This window comes from Archocentrus centrarchus, chromosome 1 (assembly GCF_007364275.1).
Source record: "Archocentrus centrarchus isolate MPI-CPG fArcCen1 chromosome 1, fArcCen1, whole genome shotgun sequence".
NCBI classification, from domain to species: Eukaryota; Metazoa; Chordata; class Actinopteri; order Cichliformes; family Cichlidae; genus Archocentrus; species Archocentrus centrarchus.
This window is the reverse complement of record NC_044346.1, coordinates 22906116-22927380: the sequence shown is the minus strand read 5'-3', so window position 1 is coordinate 22927380 and position 21265 is coordinate 22906116. Positions and strand designations below refer to the sequence as shown.

General features: G+C 39.0%; 2 protein-coding genes across 2 annotated transcripts; both read right to left on the bottom strand.

Moving 5' to 3' along the window:
* Positions 1-3232: 3232 nt before the first annotated feature.
* LOC115789148 (uncharacterized) lies at positions 3233-6596 on the bottom strand. Its single transcript, XM_030742397.1, has 6 exons — positions 6367-6596; positions 4544-4686; positions 4128-4189; positions 3904-4017; positions 3689-3787; positions 3233-3599 (listed from the first exon to the last, which is right to left on the bottom strand). The coding sequence occupies exons 1-6, from the start codon at positions 6469-6471 to the stop codon at positions 3475-3477; spliced, it is 648 nt and encodes a 215-aa protein (XP_030598257.1). The 5' UTR covers positions 6472-6596; the 3' UTR covers positions 3233-3474.
* A 7625-nt stretch (positions 6597-14221) lies between these two features.
* Positions 14222-18325, bottom strand: LOC115787874 (uncharacterized). The gene is made up of 6 exons (XM_030740645.1): positions 18165-18325; positions 17900-18045; positions 17750-17811; positions 17518-17631; positions 17173-17271; positions 14222-14494 (listed from the first exon to the last, which is right to left on the bottom strand). Exons 1-6 carry the CDS (start codon positions 18279-18281, stop codon positions 14310-14312), a joined length of 723 nt encoding a protein of 240 aa, XP_030596505.1. The 5' UTR covers positions 18282-18325; the 3' UTR covers positions 14222-14309.
* Positions 18326-21265: the final 2940 nt, after the last annotated feature.

The following is a 21265-nucleotide window of genomic DNA, read 5'->3' as shown; positions in this document are numbered from 1 at the left end:
TACTTTTTCAGGTGCGAGATTCAAGGTGCAAGAGTGACTATTGTGTAATAAAAACTCGACAAAAGACACCGTTTAAAAAAATGTGTTCAACAACCAACTGTTCACAAGACAGCAGCTAAATGTGCTAAATGCGTGTAATATTAAGGACACACGTGAACATCAACAGGGAGAAAAATACTAAGAAAACTTGAAAATCCTATAAACTCTACAATAAACTCTACAGTAAACTTCAGTGTGAGTGAAGTAGATTAACAACACCTACATGTGATGCATAACAGAACCCAGCGAATGTTCAACAAAAACAAACTGAACTCTTTGAAGGAATCAAAGCTCAAATCCAGCTGCATCCTGATGTTATCCATCACATGAAGCTGGTTCTGGTTTGGAGCTGCTCAGAGAGCTAGCTTGATTAGCTGCTCGCTAATTAGACTTGCAGGGTCTTTGCGGCCTCTGTACACAACCAACGGAAGTGGCCAACCTCATGTCCGCATTTATGCTTGTGTAGTTGGATTATGTGTGTTAATTACTTTGTGGTTGCATGCTGGTGTTTTATATGCGGTACCAGCTGGTACTTTTTTTTTGGTCCTGGCTCTTTCTGCTCAGGCAGACAGTTGCCTGATGATGCTCCCAGCATAAACCTGTAGAGCGGAAAAATTGATTTCATATTAATCCACAAGGCTTTTAAATAAAATGACAAACACGGAAACGAAGGTAATTTTATCTGTAATTTTAGTTAGTTTTACTTAGTTTTGTAAACTCACAATACAGTTTTAGTTATCAGTTTTTCCTTTTAAGCATCATTTTTATTTATTTCAGTTTACGAAACTGTTTTTCAATTTCAGTTTTTGTTATTTCTTTCGTTTTCATTAAATATAATAACCTTGCATTCAACGTGTCCCAGAGCGCTGTATCCTTCCTCTAACGGGTTCACAGAAAACACATAAGAAGCGCTAACAACAAAATGTACTCCATGTGCTTTACCATTTTTATTATCATCTACATACTATGCTAGATTTCTGTATCTAGCATAGTATGTAGATACAAAAAAAGGTTTTCAATTTCTTTGTGAGTTAGTGCACTTGTTAGCTACTTTTTGCAGTTACTATGGATTACTTTCATACATATTATTATAATTACAGTTCTGAAGATTCTATTGATGTATAGTGAGTTCCACAAGATGGTACTACAGCATGTAGAAAATGTACAGATATTGTCTGGTGGACTTTTCTATTATAGGGCTTAAAGGGCTACAATAAGATGAAGCCTGATTATCCAAGACCTTGTATGTGAGGAGAAGGATTTTAGATTAAGTTCTGGATTTAACAGGGAGCCAGAGAAGAGAGGCCAATGTGGGAGAAATTTGCTCTCTCTTTCTAGTCCCTGTCTAGTCCCTACTCTAGCTGTAACATTTTGGATCAGCTGAAGGCTTTTTTAAGGGAGCTTTTAGGACAAGCTGATGAATTACAATAATCCAGCCTAGAAGTAATAAATGCATAAATTAGCTTTTCAGCACCAGTCTGGGACAGGATGTTTCTAATTTTAGAGACACTGCACAAATGCAAAAAAGCAGTCCTTCATGTTTCCTTAATATGTGCATTAAGAGACATATCCTGAAACTGACTCCAAGATTCCTCACAGTGTTACTGGAAGCTAAGGTAATGCCATGTAAAGTAAATATTTTTAAGACATACCTGTAGTTTAACTAGTTGATTTGTATCATCTAGCTTCATGGATAAATAAAGCTGGGTATCATCTGCATAGCACTGAAATTGTATGCAGTGTTTTCTAATTATAATTACCTAATTACCTACCTGGAACTCCACGACTAACTTTTGTGTGTGAAGAAGACTCCCTGTTTACATGCATAAATCTATCAGATAGATATTGTCAAGGTCAGTTGTGTGGCAGGCAGGAGGTGGACACAAAATGCAGAAGTCAGAAGACAAGACTCAAAAAAAATGGCTTTATTACTGAGCACTTACTAAATGCAAAATAAAGCTGATCAGGAGCAAATATTTCTAAACTAAGTCTCCTCTAGGTAATACATTACAAGGAAATACACAATCATGAGGGAGCACACAATAAAGGGTGAGGGGAGACTGAGACAATACGTACACACACAGTGTGATGAGGAAACAGGCAACAGGCGGGAGAGCAAATTAAGAGACAATGGAAGTAGAACTAAACTCCTTTCGATGTTTAGGAATAGTGGCTCAGCTCTGAGTCCCTCCCAAGTGACCGGGCTCCTCACCCTATCACTGAGACTAGCCACCCTTTGGAAGAAGCTAATTTCAGCCACTGATAATTCCTCCTAGTAAAACAGCTTTTAAGTGCTGTTTAGATATTAGTGCATCAGTGATGTCTTTCTCTCCCCTCAGCCCAACCGGTCGCGGCAGATGACTGCCCCTCCCTGAGCCTGGTTCTGCTGGAGGTTTCTTCCTGTTAAAAGGGAGTTTTTCCTTTCCACTGTCGCCAAGTGCTTGCTCATAGGGGGTCGTTTTTGACTGTTGGGTTTTCTCTGTATTATTGTAGGGTCTTTACCCACAATACAAAGCGCCTTGAGGCGACAGTTTGTTGTGATTTGGCGCTATATAAATAAAATTGAATTGAATTGAATTGAATTGATATTCATCCAGTAGCTGAAATGGAAGAACATATAAATGAGATTTTTTCTCCAAATAAAACAATCAAGTAGAAAAAAAAAATAGAAGGAAGAAACAGGAACAGGAGAGATGAACAATAACCACCTCACAAAGACTGGGAAGAAAGCCTCCAGATTAAGTACACACCTGGGAGATAACAACACACAGGAGAACTCACTCTAGACAAAAAGTAAAGGTAAATCAGAGAAGTAAAATCACCAAAAGCCACATAATGAAAAACCTTTAAAACACAAACTGGGAGCAACTGAAATAGAGACCAGGAATAAAAACAGAATAAGATGCAGGCAGGGGTATAAGGAATCTACAGGGGGGAAAACAAATAAAGAAAAGAATTAAGGATTACAACATAGATTTTGACAAAATTATATAATTTCTCCACATACAATTGATATTTTGACATAGTATGTTTTCTATTTCATGTTCTAATATGTATAACTATGGCTATATATATATATATATATATATATATATATATATATATATATATATATATATATATATATATATATATATATATATATTTTTTTTTTTTTTTTTTTTTTTTTTTTTTTTTTTTTTTAAAGATGTGAAATAAGCAAGAAGAAAAAATGTTTTAGAACATCTTGGCAATATCATGCATCAACAGCATAACAAAACAAAACAACAAAAATGTGATAATTATTCCTTCTACCACTGTGTTCATCAAAAATATAAAAACAATAATGCAGTTTCATCATATTGCATTTATGTACAATATACGTTTAGGTTGTGTATCGGATAAACTCTACCTAAACTAAAGGGAATTTCAGTACAGGTAAAAACTGATAAAAGATCAGTTTACAAACAGGTCAAAAAGAACATCCAGAACTCTTGCAAGTCGATGTCCCGTCTTGGCTTCTAGTAACTTGTTGATGGCACTGAGGCCCTCAGAGGGCGGGATGTTATCAGGGCAGATTTCTGTGTATGCAAACAGTACAAATAAAACAAATATCTCTGTATGGCATAATAGGGGTACAATATGTTGAGAAATGCATTGAAACTCTCACCATAGTTTGGGTCTATCATAATGGGCGGTGGCAGCTGGAGACATTCTGCTTGCTTCTTTAAGGTCTCCACAACATCAGGAGAGACACTCTTTTTCCTGCCTGGAGATAAAAGGTAAAAAAACAGGTAGCTAAAAGTTTGTCCACAGACTGTCGTGCTTAAAAAAACCCAATAATAATAATAAGTGCTCTGGAGTCATATATAGTGTGTTTCTTACTCATTAGTAAGAGAGTGATAAAAGTATCTTTCCCAGAGATAATTTCTTCATAAGCAAGCAGACAGTCAGAGCAGCCAGTTGGCAGGTAGACTTCCTTGAGGTAGAAAGGCTCTTCTGTACAAACACACACACACACACACACACACACACACATTGGAAATCACAAGAAACATGATTGCAGGTTTCCTTTGCATATAACCCCTCTGTGGCTCTTCTTTACTCACCAATCAACATTGTGCTGTTTTCAAAGATCACATCGTACATCCAGCTTGAACACTCACCATATCTGTGAGGAAGAAAATAAAAGCATGACATCAAGATAAATACAGCACAATAAAGCAAATATGCATTAATGCCTGCAACCTTTGTGTTAAAACTGCTTAAATGTGCCATAAACTACATATTTATATTATCATTGCATCAGAGTGTACAGGATTCACTTTTAGCATCTTTCAGGCTGTTGTTTTGCTGCAGTAGCAGGTTGACAATAAAGTATTACATGTGTCCTAATGTACTACTTTATGAATACATATGCTAAATATATTATGTTAATATGTTATGTTTTAATTGTCTACTGCCCTTATAAAATGGGTGACTGCAGGTTCAAATGAATTTTGTGTGAGTGTGGGAGAGCATTTACATTCTCTGAGTCTGAAAGAGATTCAGGACGTTACTCCTGGCAGTTGTAGTAACATTGATCCACACACTGGTCATTAAGCGGATCAGGGAACGGCTTCCTGGGAGATGGGAGCTCCCCCCAACGTACAGCCATTTTCCCAGTATCTGGAGAATACAGGCACTTATTGAATTAAGTATGTTTGAAATACAAGCACAATTCTGAAAAAGCTGGAATGTTCTGTAAAATGTAAATAAAAACAGAATGCAAAAATTTGCAAATATCACAAACCCAATATTTCATTCACAATACAACAATTTAAAAAATAAAAAAAATCACATGTTTAAACTGAGACATTTTACTATTTCATGGAAAATATGAGCTCATTTTGAATTTGATGGCAGGAACATATCTCAGAAACTTGGGATTGGGACAATAAAAGGCTGTAAAAGTAAGTGGTACTAAAAAAAAAAAAAACAAGAGGAGGAACATTTTGTAATTAATTAGGTTCACTGGAAACAGGTCAGTGACATGACTGGGAATAAAAAGGGCATCTTAGAGAGGCAGAGTTTCTCAGAAGCAAAAATGGGCAGAGGCTCACCAATCTGTAAATTTGATCTTCAGTCCTTCAGGCGGTACTGCATTAAAAACAGATATGATTCTGTCCCGAAAATCACTGCATGGGCACTGATCCAGATATGATTCAGAAATGCTGCTGTCTTCTCTGGGCCAAAGCTCATTTAAAACGGATTGAGGCAAAGTTAAAAACTGTGGTCAGATTACTTGAAATCTGAAATTCTTTTTGGAAACATGAATGCTGCATCCTCCAGACTAATGGGGAGAGAGAGACCATCCAGTTTGTTTTCAGCCCTCAGTTTAAAAACCTGCATCACTGATGGTATTGGGGTGCAGATGCACAAGTTGTCTATAGATTTGGGGGCTTGTACATCTCGAAAGGCACCATCAGTGCTGAAAGATATATACAGTTTATAGAGCAACCTGCACTCCCATCCAAACAATGTCTTTTTCAGAGAATGCCTTGCATATTTCACCAAGACGATGCATACTGTGTCTATTACAACAATATGGCTCTATGTTGCCAAACTGGCCTGTCTGTGGTCCAGACCTTTCACAAACTGAAAACATTTGGCATATCACAAAGGGAAAACTACAACAGGACTGTTGAGCAGCTAGAATCCTTTATCAGACAAAAATGAGGTGGCATTTCTCTCCTCAAAGTCTAGCAGCTGGTCTCCTCAGTTCCCAGATATTTATGGACTGTTGTTGAAAGAAGAAGGGGTGCTACACAGTGGTAAACATGGCCCTGTCCCAACTTTTTTCTAGACAAACAAATACCATCAAATTCAAAATGTTCTAACATTTTTCTTAAAATGGTGCATTTTCTCAATTTAAGAATTTGATGTGTTTCTGTTTTCTATTGTATATAATGTCTTTGGACCATTTTACTGGGGTTAGGTTAGTTGGTTATTCTAAATTGCCCATAGGTGTGAATGGTTGTCTATCTCTCTGTGTTAGCCCTGCGACAGACTGCCAATCTGTACAAGGTGTACCCTACCTCACGCCCTATGACAGCTGGGACAAGCTATGGACTGTGGGAGGAAACTAGAGTACTCAGAGAGAACTCATGTAAGAACAGGGAGAACATGCAAACTCCACATGGAAAGACCCCAGTGAAGTCATGGATCCTAACCCAGGGCTTCACTCTGCCTAAATTTCAGTATGTAGTCTTTAATTGTATCTGACAAAGCATTTGTTTGGTCTGATTTTTTTTCCCCATCAGGAGCCCATATCAGGACAAGTTCAGTGCAAATCAGCTGAGAACTTACCTCTTGCGTGCTGATGGGTATTGGTTTTAGCAAAGTGTCACAGCTGCTCAGAGGAGCCGAGTGTCCCATCGAGAGAAGGCTCAGCAATAGAACAACACATTTCATCTTTTAAAAGGCTCTTTTCTCTCTTTCCTCAAGATTTCCTTATGATTTTTTGTTAGCGCCTCACTGTCTCCAAGCTCTATTTTGTCTTCACTGCCTCACAGACTTCTCTGGATGCAGCATACACTCTTTTATGCTGTGAACTTATGTAACAAAGGCAAACAGCAGGGGGGAGACAGAGGGAAGACTTTGACCTCTTTGGGGAATATTGATCCAGTCACATGCAGCCGGGAGCCTTGTGTGTGTTGTAATAAAATATGTTTTATGTTTTCTGTATTCACTGTGGTAATCCTCTCTGATCAGTTACTGATACCCACAAATGCTTGGAGCCACAAGCTTATCCTTTTATTTTAGTAAAATTAACAATATTACAAGTAGAAACAGATATGTTTATTATTGTTCTCCATTAATAATCGTAACTCATCCTGTGATCATCCATAACTGGAGACTGATATAGATGCAATCAAATGTGTTGTAGCATTTTGTATCTTAGTATTTTACCATCATGTGAATGCAAAACAAGAGGTTATATTAGTGTTAAACTTATAGAATAATGAGGATGGATTGGATCACTGATCTAATAACACACCATATAAACAGTATTTTTATGTAGCACATAGAGTGGAGCTCGTTTAAACTGCTTTATAATGCACACTTTTAAAAACTCAATGTGATGCTGCATCATTAGCTGCTGACTGAACAAGCTGAGTTACCCAAAGGGAAGACTGAGAGTGTGAGTCCAAATTCACTTCACGTGTTCACATGGAGGAAATTATCAGCCATCGTGTGAGGTGTTAAAGAAGAACACTTTTTCATGTATTAAACATGCAGGTGTGGGTGACAAATTAAAGGGAAAAAAACTGAGTCTGTCACCCAAACTTTATCCTATGATGAACATTTACAGTCATTCTAAGGTTTTACATATCAGGACAAAATAAAAGTAATCTGGTCCTTAGCAGGTTGTTAGGATGGCCCATAGACTCTGGATTAAAATAGGAGGCTTGAAGCGGAGACGAGGTGTCGACTCAACAGGTGTTTATTCACTAACATTGAGAAACACAAAAAAGCACAAAATAAAACAATGTAGCCCAATGGTGGAGCAGGGTTCCAGCAAACAGCCGCTAATGTTAACTGGCAGCCTTTTATAGACTGCTGTTAATTAACCCTCAAGTCACACTATTCTCTGGGATTACACACAAAACGAAACTAATAAACTACACAGATATTCGGTATTAAAGGTACTGTGCTGCAGTGGTTTGAATCTTATCTATCTAATAGACTCCAATTTGTTCATGTAAAATACACTAAGGTTAATTACAGAGTTCCACAGGGTTCTGTGCGAGGACCAATTCTATTGACACTATACATGCTTCCCTTAGGGAGTATTATTAGAAAGCATTGCGTCCATATTCATTGCTATGCAAATGATATCCAGCTTCATCTATCCATTAAGCCAGATGAAACACACCCATTAGTTAAACTGCAGGAATTTCTTAAAGACATAAAGGCCTGGATGACCCAGATTTCCTGCTTCTAAATGCAGATAAAACTGAAGTTATTGTATTTGGCCCTTTAAACCTACAAATTGTGAAGAATCTTGGAGTCATTTTGACCTGCTTTTTGTCTGCTGCCATTATTTACCCAACTTGAATTTTCATCAGAAGAAGCTGAATCTTTTTTTTTGTTTGTTTTGGTTTTTTTCTTCCCATTTTTGGCCACAGCGGCTTTTTGTGACAGTGGAGAGAGACAGGAAATGGGGGAAAGATACAGGGGAAGACACGCGGGCAAATCGGCGCCGGGCCGGGACGCGAACCCGGGCCGCCCGCACCGCAACGCGGCGTGTGTATGTGGAAGAAGCTGAATCTTAATTTTATATTTGATTTTTAAATCTAATTATTCAGCTGTCAAAATGCAGGAGACAGAAATAAGATAGAAAGACAAATATCTGGAGAAACAGATCAGGCACAGTTTACTGACAGACCTGTGAGATTAGTGACCCAGATAGCAACAGGCCCCAGGGCGGATCTGCCATCAGGTCAGTTTTTTATTTATTTATTTATATTTTTTTGTAAAATAAACACTATTTTTGCTACAGTTTATGACCATTAGATTGTTTGAATAATTATGTAGTAAAATTTTTATTCTATTGATGGAATGTAGAAACCTCACTTTTTTATATAGAGCGCTTCATCATTTCTGCCATTACTGGATTAAAATGCTTTAATGTTCCCAGTTTAAACATTTCTAATCTGATCTAATCTCATCTTTATTGATGGATGATGACTCTCTGACAGCCATAGCAGAGTTGTCTTACTGAGATACTGTTAATAGAGTTCAGTAAATTTAAACATTTAACAACAAAAGAAAAATAATTACAGGGCAGCTTTCCAAGTGTTTAATGAATGTAAATTTTATTAATAAAGACAAAAATGTTATAAGAAATGCCAAAGTTTTTATAGATTTTAAATATTTCATTATAGTTTTGGGAGGCTGAGCCATTTAAATTAAGAGCGCAGATCGTGGCAGGAAAAATTAAGCCATTTTGAATCAATCTGGACCAGATGAGCTGGAAAATGACTGGAGCCTGAACTGAATCTGGGCCTTATCTGGTCTGAATCTGTGATCCAGATCCATTTTGGATCCTCCTGCTGTGCAACTGCACTCGGACACAGTTTGTGGATTTATTACGGAGCCTGTCCCTTTGGGCCGATCCGGTTCTGGGTAGGCTCACTGAGACTGATTTATGTGATTTTCAGTGAAAATTATGTCAAGATTTATACTCTGAATTACAGACACCATAGCTTTCAAAATGTTGGCAGCATTTAAGCCACATTTAAGTCACTTTGAATATATTTAGTTCAGTTTTCAAGTCTTAAAGATCCAGGCATTTTTCAGTGTGACCTTTTACAACACGACAAATGATTGATCATTGTTCAGTGTATTCTGGGTCTATAAGTGCATGTGGCACAAGGGAGGCTGAGGACACTTAGTCCGAATAGACCATGATCCACACCTCCATTGTTGAGGCTGCTGCTCAGAGCTGTGGCTGCAAGGTGGTTGGTGCCTGTCGTGGTGGTAACCCCCGAACCAGATGGTGGTCACCGGAGGTGAAGGTAGCCATCAAGCTGAAGAAGGAGTCTTATTGGGCTTGGTTAGTCTGTGGGACTCTGGAGGCAGTTGACGGGTACCGGCAGGCCAAGCGGAAAGCAGTTCGGGTGTGGGAGGAGTTCGGTGAGGCCATGGAAAAAGACTTTCAGATGGCATCAAAGCAATACTGGCAAAGCATCAGGCGACTCAGAGGGGAAAGTGGTGCTCTACTCAAACGGTTTATAGTGCAGGTGGGGTGCTGCTGACTTCAACTGAGGCTATAGTCGGACGGTGGAAGGAATACTTCGAGGACCTCCTGAATCCCACTAACACGCCTTCTGTAGTGGAAGCAGAGTCTGAGGACGAGGGAGATGACTTGACCATCACTGGGGGTGAGGTCACTGAGGCAGTTAAACAACTCCTTGGTGGCAGGGCCCCTGGGGTGAACAGGATTCACACTGAGTTCCTGAAAGCTCTGGATGTTGTAGGGCTGTCTTGGTTGACACGCCTCTGCAACATCGCGTGGAGATCTGGGGCGGTGCCACTGGATTGGCAGACCGGGCTGGAGGTCCCCATCTTTAAGAAGGGAGACCAAAGGGTGTGCTCCAACTTTCGGGGGATAACACTCCTCAGCCTTCCCAGTAAGGTCTATGCCAGGATGCCGGAAAGGAGGGTCCGTCTGTTAGTAGAATCCCAGATCCAAGATGAACAATGCAGTTTTCATCCTGTTGTGGAATGCTGGACCAGCTCTTTATCCTCTCGAGGATATTCGAGTGTCCGTGGGAGTTTGCTTGGATGCATGTGCTTTATGAACTTGGAGAAGGCATTCAACCACATCCCTCACAGTATCCTGTGGGAGGTCCTGTGGGAGTATGGGGTGTCTGGCCCATTGTTGCGGGCAATTCAGTCCCTATACAACCGCAGTGAGAGCTTGGTCCGTATAGCTGGCAATAAGTCAGACTTGTTTCCTGTGGGTGTTGGACTTCGCCAGGGCTGCCCTTTGTCACAGATTTTGTTCATAATTTTTATGGACAGAATTTTCTAGGCTTCCACCTTGGTGGCCTCAGAATCTCATCTCTGCTATTGCAGATGATTTAATATTCAAGATGCTTCATCAGGTGGTGGCCTCCAGCTCACAGTGGAACGTTTTGCACCACCAAGTGTGAAGCTGCTGGCATGAGAATCAGCACCCCTAAGTCTGAGGCCATGGTCCTCAACCAGGTCCGGCTCAGGGACGAGTTCCTGCCCCAGGTGGAGGAGTTTAAGTATCTTGGGGACTTGTTCACGAGTGATGGGAGAAGGGAGCAAAAGATTGTCAGACGGATCAGGGCTGTCAGATGGATCAGGGCTGTCAGACGGATCAGGGCTGCTTTTCCGAATCCATGATAACAGGTGATGGTAGGTTCAGACACGCTGCCTGCTTTGTAAACTCAGCAAGCTCAGCAGCAGACACCTTAACCCCCCTACCTAAAAGACAGAACAAGTGTTAGCACAGGGCCAATGTAGCATCACCAAGAAAATAAAGAGACTGAAACACAAGGAGAACACTAATACCGCAACTGCACCTATGAAAATTTGTTTGGGTATCCATTGCTGTCTCTTTCACTAAGTAGACTGCTAAGCTGCTGGCTGCAGACACTTATGATAGTACAGAAGCATTTAAAGTATGAAAATAAAAGTACCTCTGGGACTTTTCTCATTTCCAAACTTTAGTGGATTGCATCCATTTGTAAGAAGCAGTGTTTAGTTTTGTTTTTTGTCCCCTTTCTGATTTCTTAGCTTTTTTGCATATTTGTCATGTTTAAATGTTTCAGATAATCAAACAAATGTGAATAAACACAAAATACCTCACATAGGGCAAGGAAGGTTTAGATAACTTTTTCCCTTAATAAATGAATCATCATTTCAAAACAGCATTTTGTATTAATAAGATTATCTTTGTCTAATTTTAAAATTTGTTTGATCTGAAACATTTAAGTGTGACAAATATGCAAAAAAAAAAAGAGAGAGTTAAATCAAGAAGGGGGTAAATTCTCATGGCATTGCATTTCTTCTGATGTTTTGTTCTATTCTTATGTGTTTAACTGGTCCTGATCCACACGGCAGCATTTCGTTAGCCTAATAGCATAATTGCCTAAGTCATATTTTGGCATATTTTGAGATACCTACCTAATTCTACTCTGCTAACAGTGTAGATTCATTTAGATAGATATCTCAATTTTGGCCAAAATATGACTTAGGCAATTATGCTATTAGGCTAACAATTTCGAATTTATTCAAAGGCACAGAAAAGTGGAAACTAATGATCAACCATTAACCATATTTTTAATGTTGTTCTAATTTGGAAAACCATGGCCAGCATCTCTTTCATCTTTAGTAAAGTAGAAGCATGAACTTGGACCATAAAAGAATGGTACTTTGACATTACAGTATTAGGTCTTTGTTTCTTACTCAAGAGCTGGAGAGCTTTGAATGTTAATCTTCCATAGCTGGTGTTTGAGTAGATAACAAGGCAGTCAGGGCAGCCAGTATTCAGTAGAACACCAGATGCTTGATAAGGGGACTCTGTGGGCATGTGTACATACACATCAGTCAATATATTACAGAAAGTGTTGTTGCAATGTTAGAGACAACAAAGTCCAACTCTGATCATCCAAATATTTGTTCCCTCAGTAATACTCACCTATAGTCAGAGTGTTGTTAACCAAAGTTATGTTAGTTTTCGTTTTGGTGCAGATGCCCAACCTTTCAGAAGAAAAAATTAGGATTTTTTAAAATTTGTGTTATTTGAAAAGAGTATCAGTTCCAGTAAGACTTTATCATGTTTATTACATTTTTTGACTATGGAGACTGTTGAATGTATCAGTCCCGTCGGCAGCAGTGATGTTCACCCAGGCGCTGTCCCCAAACATCTTTGTCAGCGATATAACTTCAGTTATGTTTGTGCTCTCTCCTATAAGTGTCCATTTCCCCAGCAGCTGAAACAGACGGTGTTAGGTGAATAAGATGAAAAAAAGTTTAATTTATTTTTTATTTAAAAACAAACAAAAAAGAAAGTGAGAGACAGGTGAGAGTTGAGATAAGAGAGGGTCTGACCTGATTTCCGTGGATTTCACGAGACTGGATGAGATTTTCACAGCTTGTCACAGGAACTGAGCGTCCAAGAGACAGAAGGCTGAACACAGCCACAGCGACGTGAAGAAACTCCATCATGGCTCATCTGCTGATTGTGCAGCTTCAGACTTTAAAGTGTGTTTTATAGTTATGAGGCTCAGCCCACTTTAAGAGGCGTATTCCTCGATTGTTTGCTTATGTGTTGTAATCTGACTTAAAGGAAGGTAACGGAAAAACCTTTTTGGACATTTACTCAGAAAGTCCTGCATTAAACTTTGAAATGAAAAAAAGTACTGAAATATTGTGCCAGCAACCCATAATGTCACTGTCTTTCATGGCCCAGCCACCTCCTCCAGCTGTTTCAGGGGAACACCAAGGCACTCCCAGGACAGTAACCCATAATGTTAATCTTCTTCTTTCAACTGCTCCCTTTAGGGGTTCCCACAGCAGATCATCTGCCTCCATCTCCATATATCCTGTCACACCAACCCTCTGCATGTCCTCACCTCAATTCTGTTCGATTCAGTTTGACTGAATTTGATTTGATTCAGAACAACAGTTGCCTAAAGATACTTTATACTGCAAGGTTAAGATCCTACAGTATAAAAAAGACAAGAACCCCAACAATCAGATGACCACCTATGAACAGGCACTTGGTGACACTAGGAAGGAAAAACTTCCTTTTTACAGGAAAAAACCTCCAGCAGAGCCAGGCTCAGGGAGGGGCAGCCATCCACCATGACCAGTTTGGGGTGAGTTTAGTAATTACAAAAGATTAAATACAGTAGTGGTGTAGAAACACACAGGGAGTGAAAAGAGATGAGTGAAGATGTGTTGTAATCTGACTTAAAGGAAGGTAATGGAAAAACCTTTTTGGACATTTAGTCAAAAAGTCAAAGTCCTGCATTAAACTATGAAATGAAAAAAAAATATGGAAATATTGTACAAGCAACCCACAATGTCACTATCTTATAATAATAATAATAATAATAATAAAAAAAAATAGGCATGTATAGTGGAGATCAAAAGGAGCAAAACAACCTATGAGGTTAATGAAGTTGTGTGCTGGATTAAAGATCTGTTTGTCCAGGAAGGTAGCCAGGAAAAATATTTGAATAAGCCAGTTTTATAAATGTTAGTAAGCTAGTCCTCTCAGCTGAGGAGTGTTGTTTTTCACAGCCATAGGTGTGAATGCAAGAATACAGAAGCCCCAAAAAGTCATTAAAATAAATCATGTACAAACAAATAGGTTGATATTAAAACAAACAATATATTTAAAAAAAGGTTTGAGTGGACTTTTGTTCAGCTGATCAAAGGATCTGACTGTTCATCCATGAACAAACTCCACCGTGGTTTGAGGATTGGGTCTTTAGTGCATGGTGCATTAAAGTGACAAACTGTAGTAATTTATTTTTTCAGAAAGCAAATTAATTAAGCAAATTAATTAATTAATAGTAATGTTTTCAGTTTTATGGCCATTGAATAAAGCTACATCTAGATAATTTTTTAGTAGAGATGACATAAAACATGGAGAAATAAAAGTCATACTTCGTGTTCTTTTAGCATCTTTATTTTTAGTGGAAATCTTCACAGACGTGGCTTCTTTGCCATGTAAACACTTAATGGCATTTCTGACCATGTCAGTTTGCTTGTTGCTTCATTTGATCCAAAATGCTTTGGATGGAGTCAGAAAGTGTCTTTATTCCATCATTATCCCTGAAAAGCTTTTCTATTTGGCTGAAATCCCCAGAATTTAGGCTGCCTAGGGAACTGGTTAAATCAATGGTCATGGTTTCTGGAGTGAGAGCTGGATCTGGGCAAAAACCTGTGAGGGAGACATTTGTGAATGCACTTTATTTATTTGAGGGGAAATGAATTTGATGAATGCACAGCCTCATCAACTATGGTCATAAAAAAATATACATTAGACAGAAAGAGTAACATTCAGTTTAGCTGCAGTTTGGTGCATCGTATTCTGCTGCTGGGCTTTGTTAGTTTTTAGAACAGCATAAGTAGGATTTTGCTGCAGCAATCTAAATTTTCTGTTTATGATTTGGTATAAATTCAGCTTTATTGTGTTTAGCTGCAAAAACAATAAACACTTTAACCTTTATTGTTGCATATTGAAAACATAAGTGTATATACAGTCATAGCTTTTAGGTCTTTTCAGAACATATTGTGTTTCTGTTTATGCTTATGTGCGCACACACACACACACACACACACACACACACACACACACCTATATATATATATAGGTGTGTGTGTGTGTGTGTGTGTGTGTGTGTGTGCGCACACACACACACACACACACACACACACACACACACACACACCTATATATATATATGAAAAATCCCAGCTCGCCCCTACGGGCGGTCTATTTTGCCCTCCAAGCTCAGGTCCTCTACCAGAGGCCTGGGAGCTTGAGGGTCCTGCACAGTATCTTAGCTGTTCCCAGTATTGCGCTCTTCTGAAAAGAGATCTCAGATGTTGTTCCAGGAATCTGCTGGAGCCACTCTCCCAGTTTGGGGGTTACTGCCCCAAGTGTTCCAATTACCACAGGGACCACTGTAACCTTTATGTTCCACATCCTTTCGAGCTCCTCTCTGAGCCTTGGTAATTGTCAAGCTTCTCGTGTTCCTTCTTCTTGATGCTGCAGTCACTTGGTATTGCCAAGTCTATCACCACGACCTTCTTCCTTTGTTTGTCCACCACTACAATGTCCGGTTGGTTAGCCACCACAAATTTGTCTGTCTGTATCTGGAAGACCCACAGGATCTTAGCTCTGTTGTTCTCAACCACCCTTGGGGCATGTCCCATTTTGACCTTGGGACTTACAGGTCATACTCGGCACAGATGTTCCTGTATACTATGCCGGCCACTTGGTTATGGTGTTCCATGTATGCCCTGCCTGCTAGCATCTTGCACCCTGCTGTTATGTTCTGGACTGTCTCAGGGGCATCTTTGCACAGCCTGCACCTGGGGTCTTGCCTGGTGTGGTAGGTTACAGTGGTCCCCGTGGTAATTGGAACACTTGGGGCAGTAACCCCCAAACTGGGAGAGTGGCTCCAGCAGATTCCTGGAACAACATCTGAGATCTCTGTCCAGAAGAGCGCAATACTGGCAACAGCTAAGATACTGCGGAGGACCCTCAAGCTCCCAGGCCTCTGGTAGAGCACCCGAGCTTGGAGGGCAAAATAGACCGCCCATAAGGGCGAGCTGGGCTTTTATACACAGTTGTGTTTAAAATAATAGCAGTCCAACATGAGCCTATTTATTGCATACCAGGGATCATGGATCAGTTTGCATATATCAAAATCCTTGAAGAGGTCATGTTGCCTTATGCTGAAGAGGAAATGCCCTTGAAATGGGTGTTTCAACAAGACAACGACCCCAAACACACCAGTAAGCGTGCAGCGTCTTGGTTCCAGACCAACAAAATTAAAGTTAAGGAGTGGTCAGCCCAATTCCCGGACCTTAATCCGATAGAAAACTTGTGGGGTGAAATCAAAATTGCTGTTATTGAGGCAAAACCAAGAAATGCAGAGGATCTGTGGAAAGTTGTCAAATCATCCTGGGCTGGAATACCTGTTCACTAATGCCAGAAGTTGGTTGACTACATGCATCACAGCAGTTTTTAAAAAACAGCAGTTATACAACTAAATATTAGTTTAGTGATTCACAGGAATGCTAATTTCTAAAGATTTTTCAGTTCATAAAGTGAATATTTGAGTTTATAAAGAAAAATGCAGACACTGCTATTTTTTTTGAATAGCCCAACATTCATTTTTCTTCATTTCCTGTTAAGTAATTGGAAAATTTATATATTTTTCTTCATGTTTTGATTTAGAATATAATGTGCAGTGCTCCCAATGCCTGGAAATAAAAACAATTTAAGGATTCCATGCTTTTAAATGTACTGCTATTATTTTGAACACAACTGTGTGTGTGTGTGTGTGTGTGTGTATATATATATATATATATATAAAGATAAAACTTTAATGATCCCACGATGGGGAAATTTGTGCATTACAGCAGCTCAGTGCAGAGAAGAAGGATGAATGAAATAATGAAATGAAATAGAGTACAAAGACACTATATACATGAAATATATATCAATACACATATCGATATCAGAACCCTATATACAAATATCAAAACACTATATACATATGTAGCCAGTAAAGTATACAGCATACACAGTATGCATTATATGGCTGAGGGTGTTAGAAATAAAAATGTATATGTACTGTATGCATAAAGTGATGGCAGTGGAGGTAGAGTGCCCAAGTGATTTATGACATGATGCGTTATATATTGTATATATTTTCTTTATATTATTGTTACTTATATTTATATTTATTTTTTAATTACTTGAATGTCATAACTGTTACATGGGCAACACTGGGACCTGAGAACAGAATTTCATTCCACTGCATGCAAATGCAGTATGAATGACAATAAAGAATCCTTGAATTCATATTAAATGAAAATTCATACCCTTTTCTGAATCCAAGATAGCAGGTGATGGTAAGTTCAGACACTCTGCCTGCTTTCTAAACTCAGCAAGCTCAGCAGCAGACACCTTAACTCTCCTACCTGAAAGACAGAACAAGTATTAGCACAGGGCCCATGCAGCATCACCAAGTACAGCAGCATTTGGAATTTATTTAAAGGCACACAAAAGTCGAAACCACTGATCAAACATAAATCATATTTTTAAGGTTGTTCTAATTTGGAAAACCATGGCCAGCATCTCTTTCATCTTTAGTAAAGTAGAAGCATGAACTTGGACCATAAAAGAATGGTACTTTGACATTACAGTATTAGGTCTTTGTTTCTTACTCAAGAGCTGGAGACCTTTGAATGTTAAGCTTCCATAGCTGGTGTTTGAGTAGATAACAAGGCAGTCAGGGCAGCCAGTATTCAGTAGGACACTAGATGCTTGATAAGGGGACTCTGTGGGCATGTGTACATACACATCAGTCAATATATTACAGAAAGTGTTGTTGCAATGTTAGAGACAACAAAGTCCAACTCTGATCATCCAAATATTTGTTCCCTCAGTAATACTCACCCACAGTGAGAGTGTTGTTAGCCAAAGTCATGCTAATTTTCACTGCGAAGCAGATGCCCAACCTTTCAGAAGACAAAATTAAGGAATTTTTAAAATTAGTATTATTTGAAAAGAGTATCAGTTCCAGTAAGACTTTATCATGTTTATTACATTTTTTGACTATGGAGACTGTTGAATGTATCAGTCCTGTCGGCAGCAGTGACGTTCACCCAGGCGCTGTCCACAAACATCTTTGTCAGCATTTTAGCTTCAGTCATGTTTGTGCTCTCTCCTATAAGTGTCCATTTCCCCAGCAGCTGAAACAGACGGTGTTAGGTGAATAAGATGAAAAAAAAGTTTGATTTATTTTTTATTTAAAAACAAACAAAAAAGAAAGTGAGAGACAGGTGAGAGTTGAGATAAGAGAGGGTCTGACCTGATTTCCGTGGATTTCACGAGACTGGATGAGATTTTCACAGCTTGTCACAGGAACTGAGCGTCCAAGAGACAGAAGGCTGAACACAGCCACAGCGACGTGAAGAAACTCCATCATGGCTCATCTGCTGATTGTGCAGCTTCAGACTTTAAAGTGTGTTTTATAGTTATGAGGCTCAGCCCACTTTAAGAGGCGTATTCCTCGATTGTTTGCTTATGTGTTGTAATCTGACTTAAAGGAAGGTAACGGAAAAACCTTTTTGGACATTTACTCAGAAAGTCCTGCATTAAACTTTGAAATGAAAAAAAAGTACTGAAATATTGTGCCAGCAACCCATAATGTCACTGTCTTTCATGGCCCAGCCACCTCCTCCAGCTGTCTCAGGGGAACACCAAGGCACTCCCAGGACAGTAACCCATAATGTCAATCTTCTTCTTTCAACTGCTCCCTTTAGGGGTTCCCACAGCAGATCATCTGCCTCCATCTCCATATATCCTGTCACACCAACCCTCTGCATGTCCTCACCTCAATTCTGTTCGATTCAGTTTGACTGAATTTGATTTGATTCAGAACAACAGTTGCCTAAAGATACTTTATACTGCAAGGTTAAGATCCTACAGTATAAAAAAGACAAGAACCCCAACAATCAGATGACCACCTATGAACAGGCACTTGGTGACACTAGGAAGGAAAAACTTCCTTTTTACAGGAAAAAACCTCCAGCAGAGCCAGGCTCAGGGAGGGGCAGCCATCCACCATGACCAGTTTGGGGTGAGTTTAGTAATTACAAAAGATTAAATACAGTAGTGGTGTAGAAACACACAGGGAGTGAAAAGAGATGAGTGAAGATCAAACGCTCTAAGTCTGCCCATAAATTTATTCCTGTATAACTAAAAAATGGTGCAGGGTCACCTAATCCAGCCATAACTATAAGCTTTATTATAAAGGAAAGTTTTAGGCCTAATCTCAAAAGTAGAAAGGGTGTCTGTGTTATGAATTCAAACTGGGAGCTGGTTCCATAGGAGAGGGGCCTGAAAGCTGAAGGCTCTGCCTCCCATTCGACTTTTGAGAACTCTAGGAACCGCAAGTAAGTACTATGAGGTCTTTGAATATAACGGGGCCTTTAGTATTCAAGATTTTATGTGATGTGAGGCATTTTAAATGCAATTCTGAATTTTAGAGGGAGCCAAAGAAAAAAAGCCTAATATGGGAGAAATGTGGGCTTTCTTTCTAGTCCCTGTCAGTACTCTTACTGCAGCATTCTGGATCAGTTTAGGGCTTTTCAGGGAGTTTTTAGGACACCCTGACAATCTGTTGTCACTGCAACAATGCCTCGCAGAAGCCAGAGGTACAGTGTTATGCAAATATTTGGGCACCCCTGATAATTTTCATGATTTTCCTTTATAAATCATTGGTTGTTCGGCTCAGCAATTTCAGTTAAATATATCATATAGCAGACGAACACAGTGATATTTGAGAAGTGAAATGAAGTTTATAGGATTTACACAAAGTGTGCAATAATTATTTAAACAAAATTAGGCAGGTGCATAAGTTTGGGCACCCCAACAGAAAAATTACATCAATATTTAGTAGATCCTCCTTTTGCAGAAATAACAGCCTCTAAACGCTTCCTATATATATGCATATATACACACAAAGAACATGAGCACATAGGGAGTGAGGGTGGTTATTCTGTGAGTGGTGCCTTAGCTAGAGTTGACAGGTCCAATGTCAGGCCTGCGTGGTATTATATAGTCCATCCATTTCTTCCACCGTGAAACAAACAGGTCCATCTTGTGATTTATATCTGCAGTTATTTTCTCCATCTTATATATGTCCATTGTAATGTCCATTCACATGTCCAGAGTTGGGCTTTCCTGTGAAAGCTATTTTTTGTGAGGGTCTTCTTACTTGCCACCAACAAGATATTAAATAGATATTTGTCTTTTTTTGGCCATCCTTCAGGTAAAAGTCCAAAAAATAGAGCTTTACACTCCAAAGGCAGATGACTGCCAAATATATCTTGTATTGCATTATGTATTTCCTTCAAGTACATTTTAATAGTTTAATAGCTTAATAATGACAGTCCTAGAATACATGGTAGTGATTAGCATTCATGCTCCCACAGTTTCTCCAGCAAGCCGGAGAATTTCCTTCATAATGAGATTTCTGATAAGGTGTAAAAGTATCTAATCAGGCTTTTCCAGCCAAACTCCCTCCATCTTACGGAGCTGCTACATTTCCATTGGTACACTGGTACTTCTAGATTGTTGTCCACTCCTCCTCCAATATGTCAAATTCCCCCTACAATTCCCATTTTGTTTTTAAATAAAGGGTTGAATGTCCTTTCATGTTCATAAGCCCCTTGTATAGACCTGAAATAATACCTGTCTTTGTTTGAACCATACGCCCTTTTAAACAGGTCCGACAGCTGTTTGCTTGATTCTGAGACATGTTTTATTTTATCCTCTACATAATGTCTCATCTGCAAATATCGGTAGAAATCCTGTGCTTCTAGTGAGTATTTTTCTTTGATTATTTCAAAACTTGATAGTGTGTTTCCATTCATTATCTTACATAAGGCCGTTAGTCCTTTATACGTCCATTCCTTAAATATGGTGTCAATTTTATTTGGGGCAAATTGTGTATCATATGCACACCACTTAAGGATCACTCTATCCTTTTCTAATTTGTATTTTATTACTGTCCTCCATACTTTAAGGGTTAATTTGATCCATGGGTTTTCTATGTTTTTTTTATGAAGTTTGGAAGATTGCCATCAGCTGTAAATTCTTGTATGGGAATTGGGGTCAGGCACTCTTCAATGCTTTTCCACTGAGCACTGTAAGAAGGGTTACACCAACAGTGAAGGATAATTCAAAGAAAATATCAATTAAGAGCTATTTTAAGACATAAAATGTTTGGATGCATTCTATGAATAGCACAGAGATGTTTTAATTTAAAATGTTTTAACTCCTGGATACAAGCTGTTTCCAACTTAACTGCCATGCCCAGTCTTAATTACATGCCTTTAATTGATATTTAAGTTTTTTTTTTAATTTAAGTTTTCTGGTGTCAAACCCTGCACATACATTATGCAC

Coding starts and splice junctions, on each gene's coding strand:
- LOC115789148 (XM_030742397.1), bottom strand. CDS start 6,471: ATGAAATGTGTTGTTCTATTGCTGAGCCTTCTCTCGATGGGACACTCG. Junction 4,190..4,543: donor CTCTTTCAGACTCAGAGAAT/GTAAATGCTCTC, acceptor TCTTCCTCACAG/ATATGGTGAGTGTTCAAGCT. Junction 3,600..3,688: donor TATGATAGACCCAAACTATG/GTGAGAGTTTCA, acceptor TTGCATACACAG/AAATCTGCCCTGATAACATC.
- LOC115787874 (XM_030740645.1), bottom strand. CDS start 18,281: ATGATGGAGTTTCTTCACGTCGCTGTGGCTGTGTTCAGCCTTCTGTCT. Junction 18,046..18,164: donor GTGAAATCCACGGAAATCAG/GTCAGACCCTCT, acceptor CGTCTGTTTCAG/CTGCTGGGGAAATGGACACT. Junction 17,272..17,517: donor CAAAGGTCTCCAGCTCTTGA/GTAAGAAACAAA, acceptor TCTGTCTTTCAG/GTAGGAGAGTTAAGGTGTCT.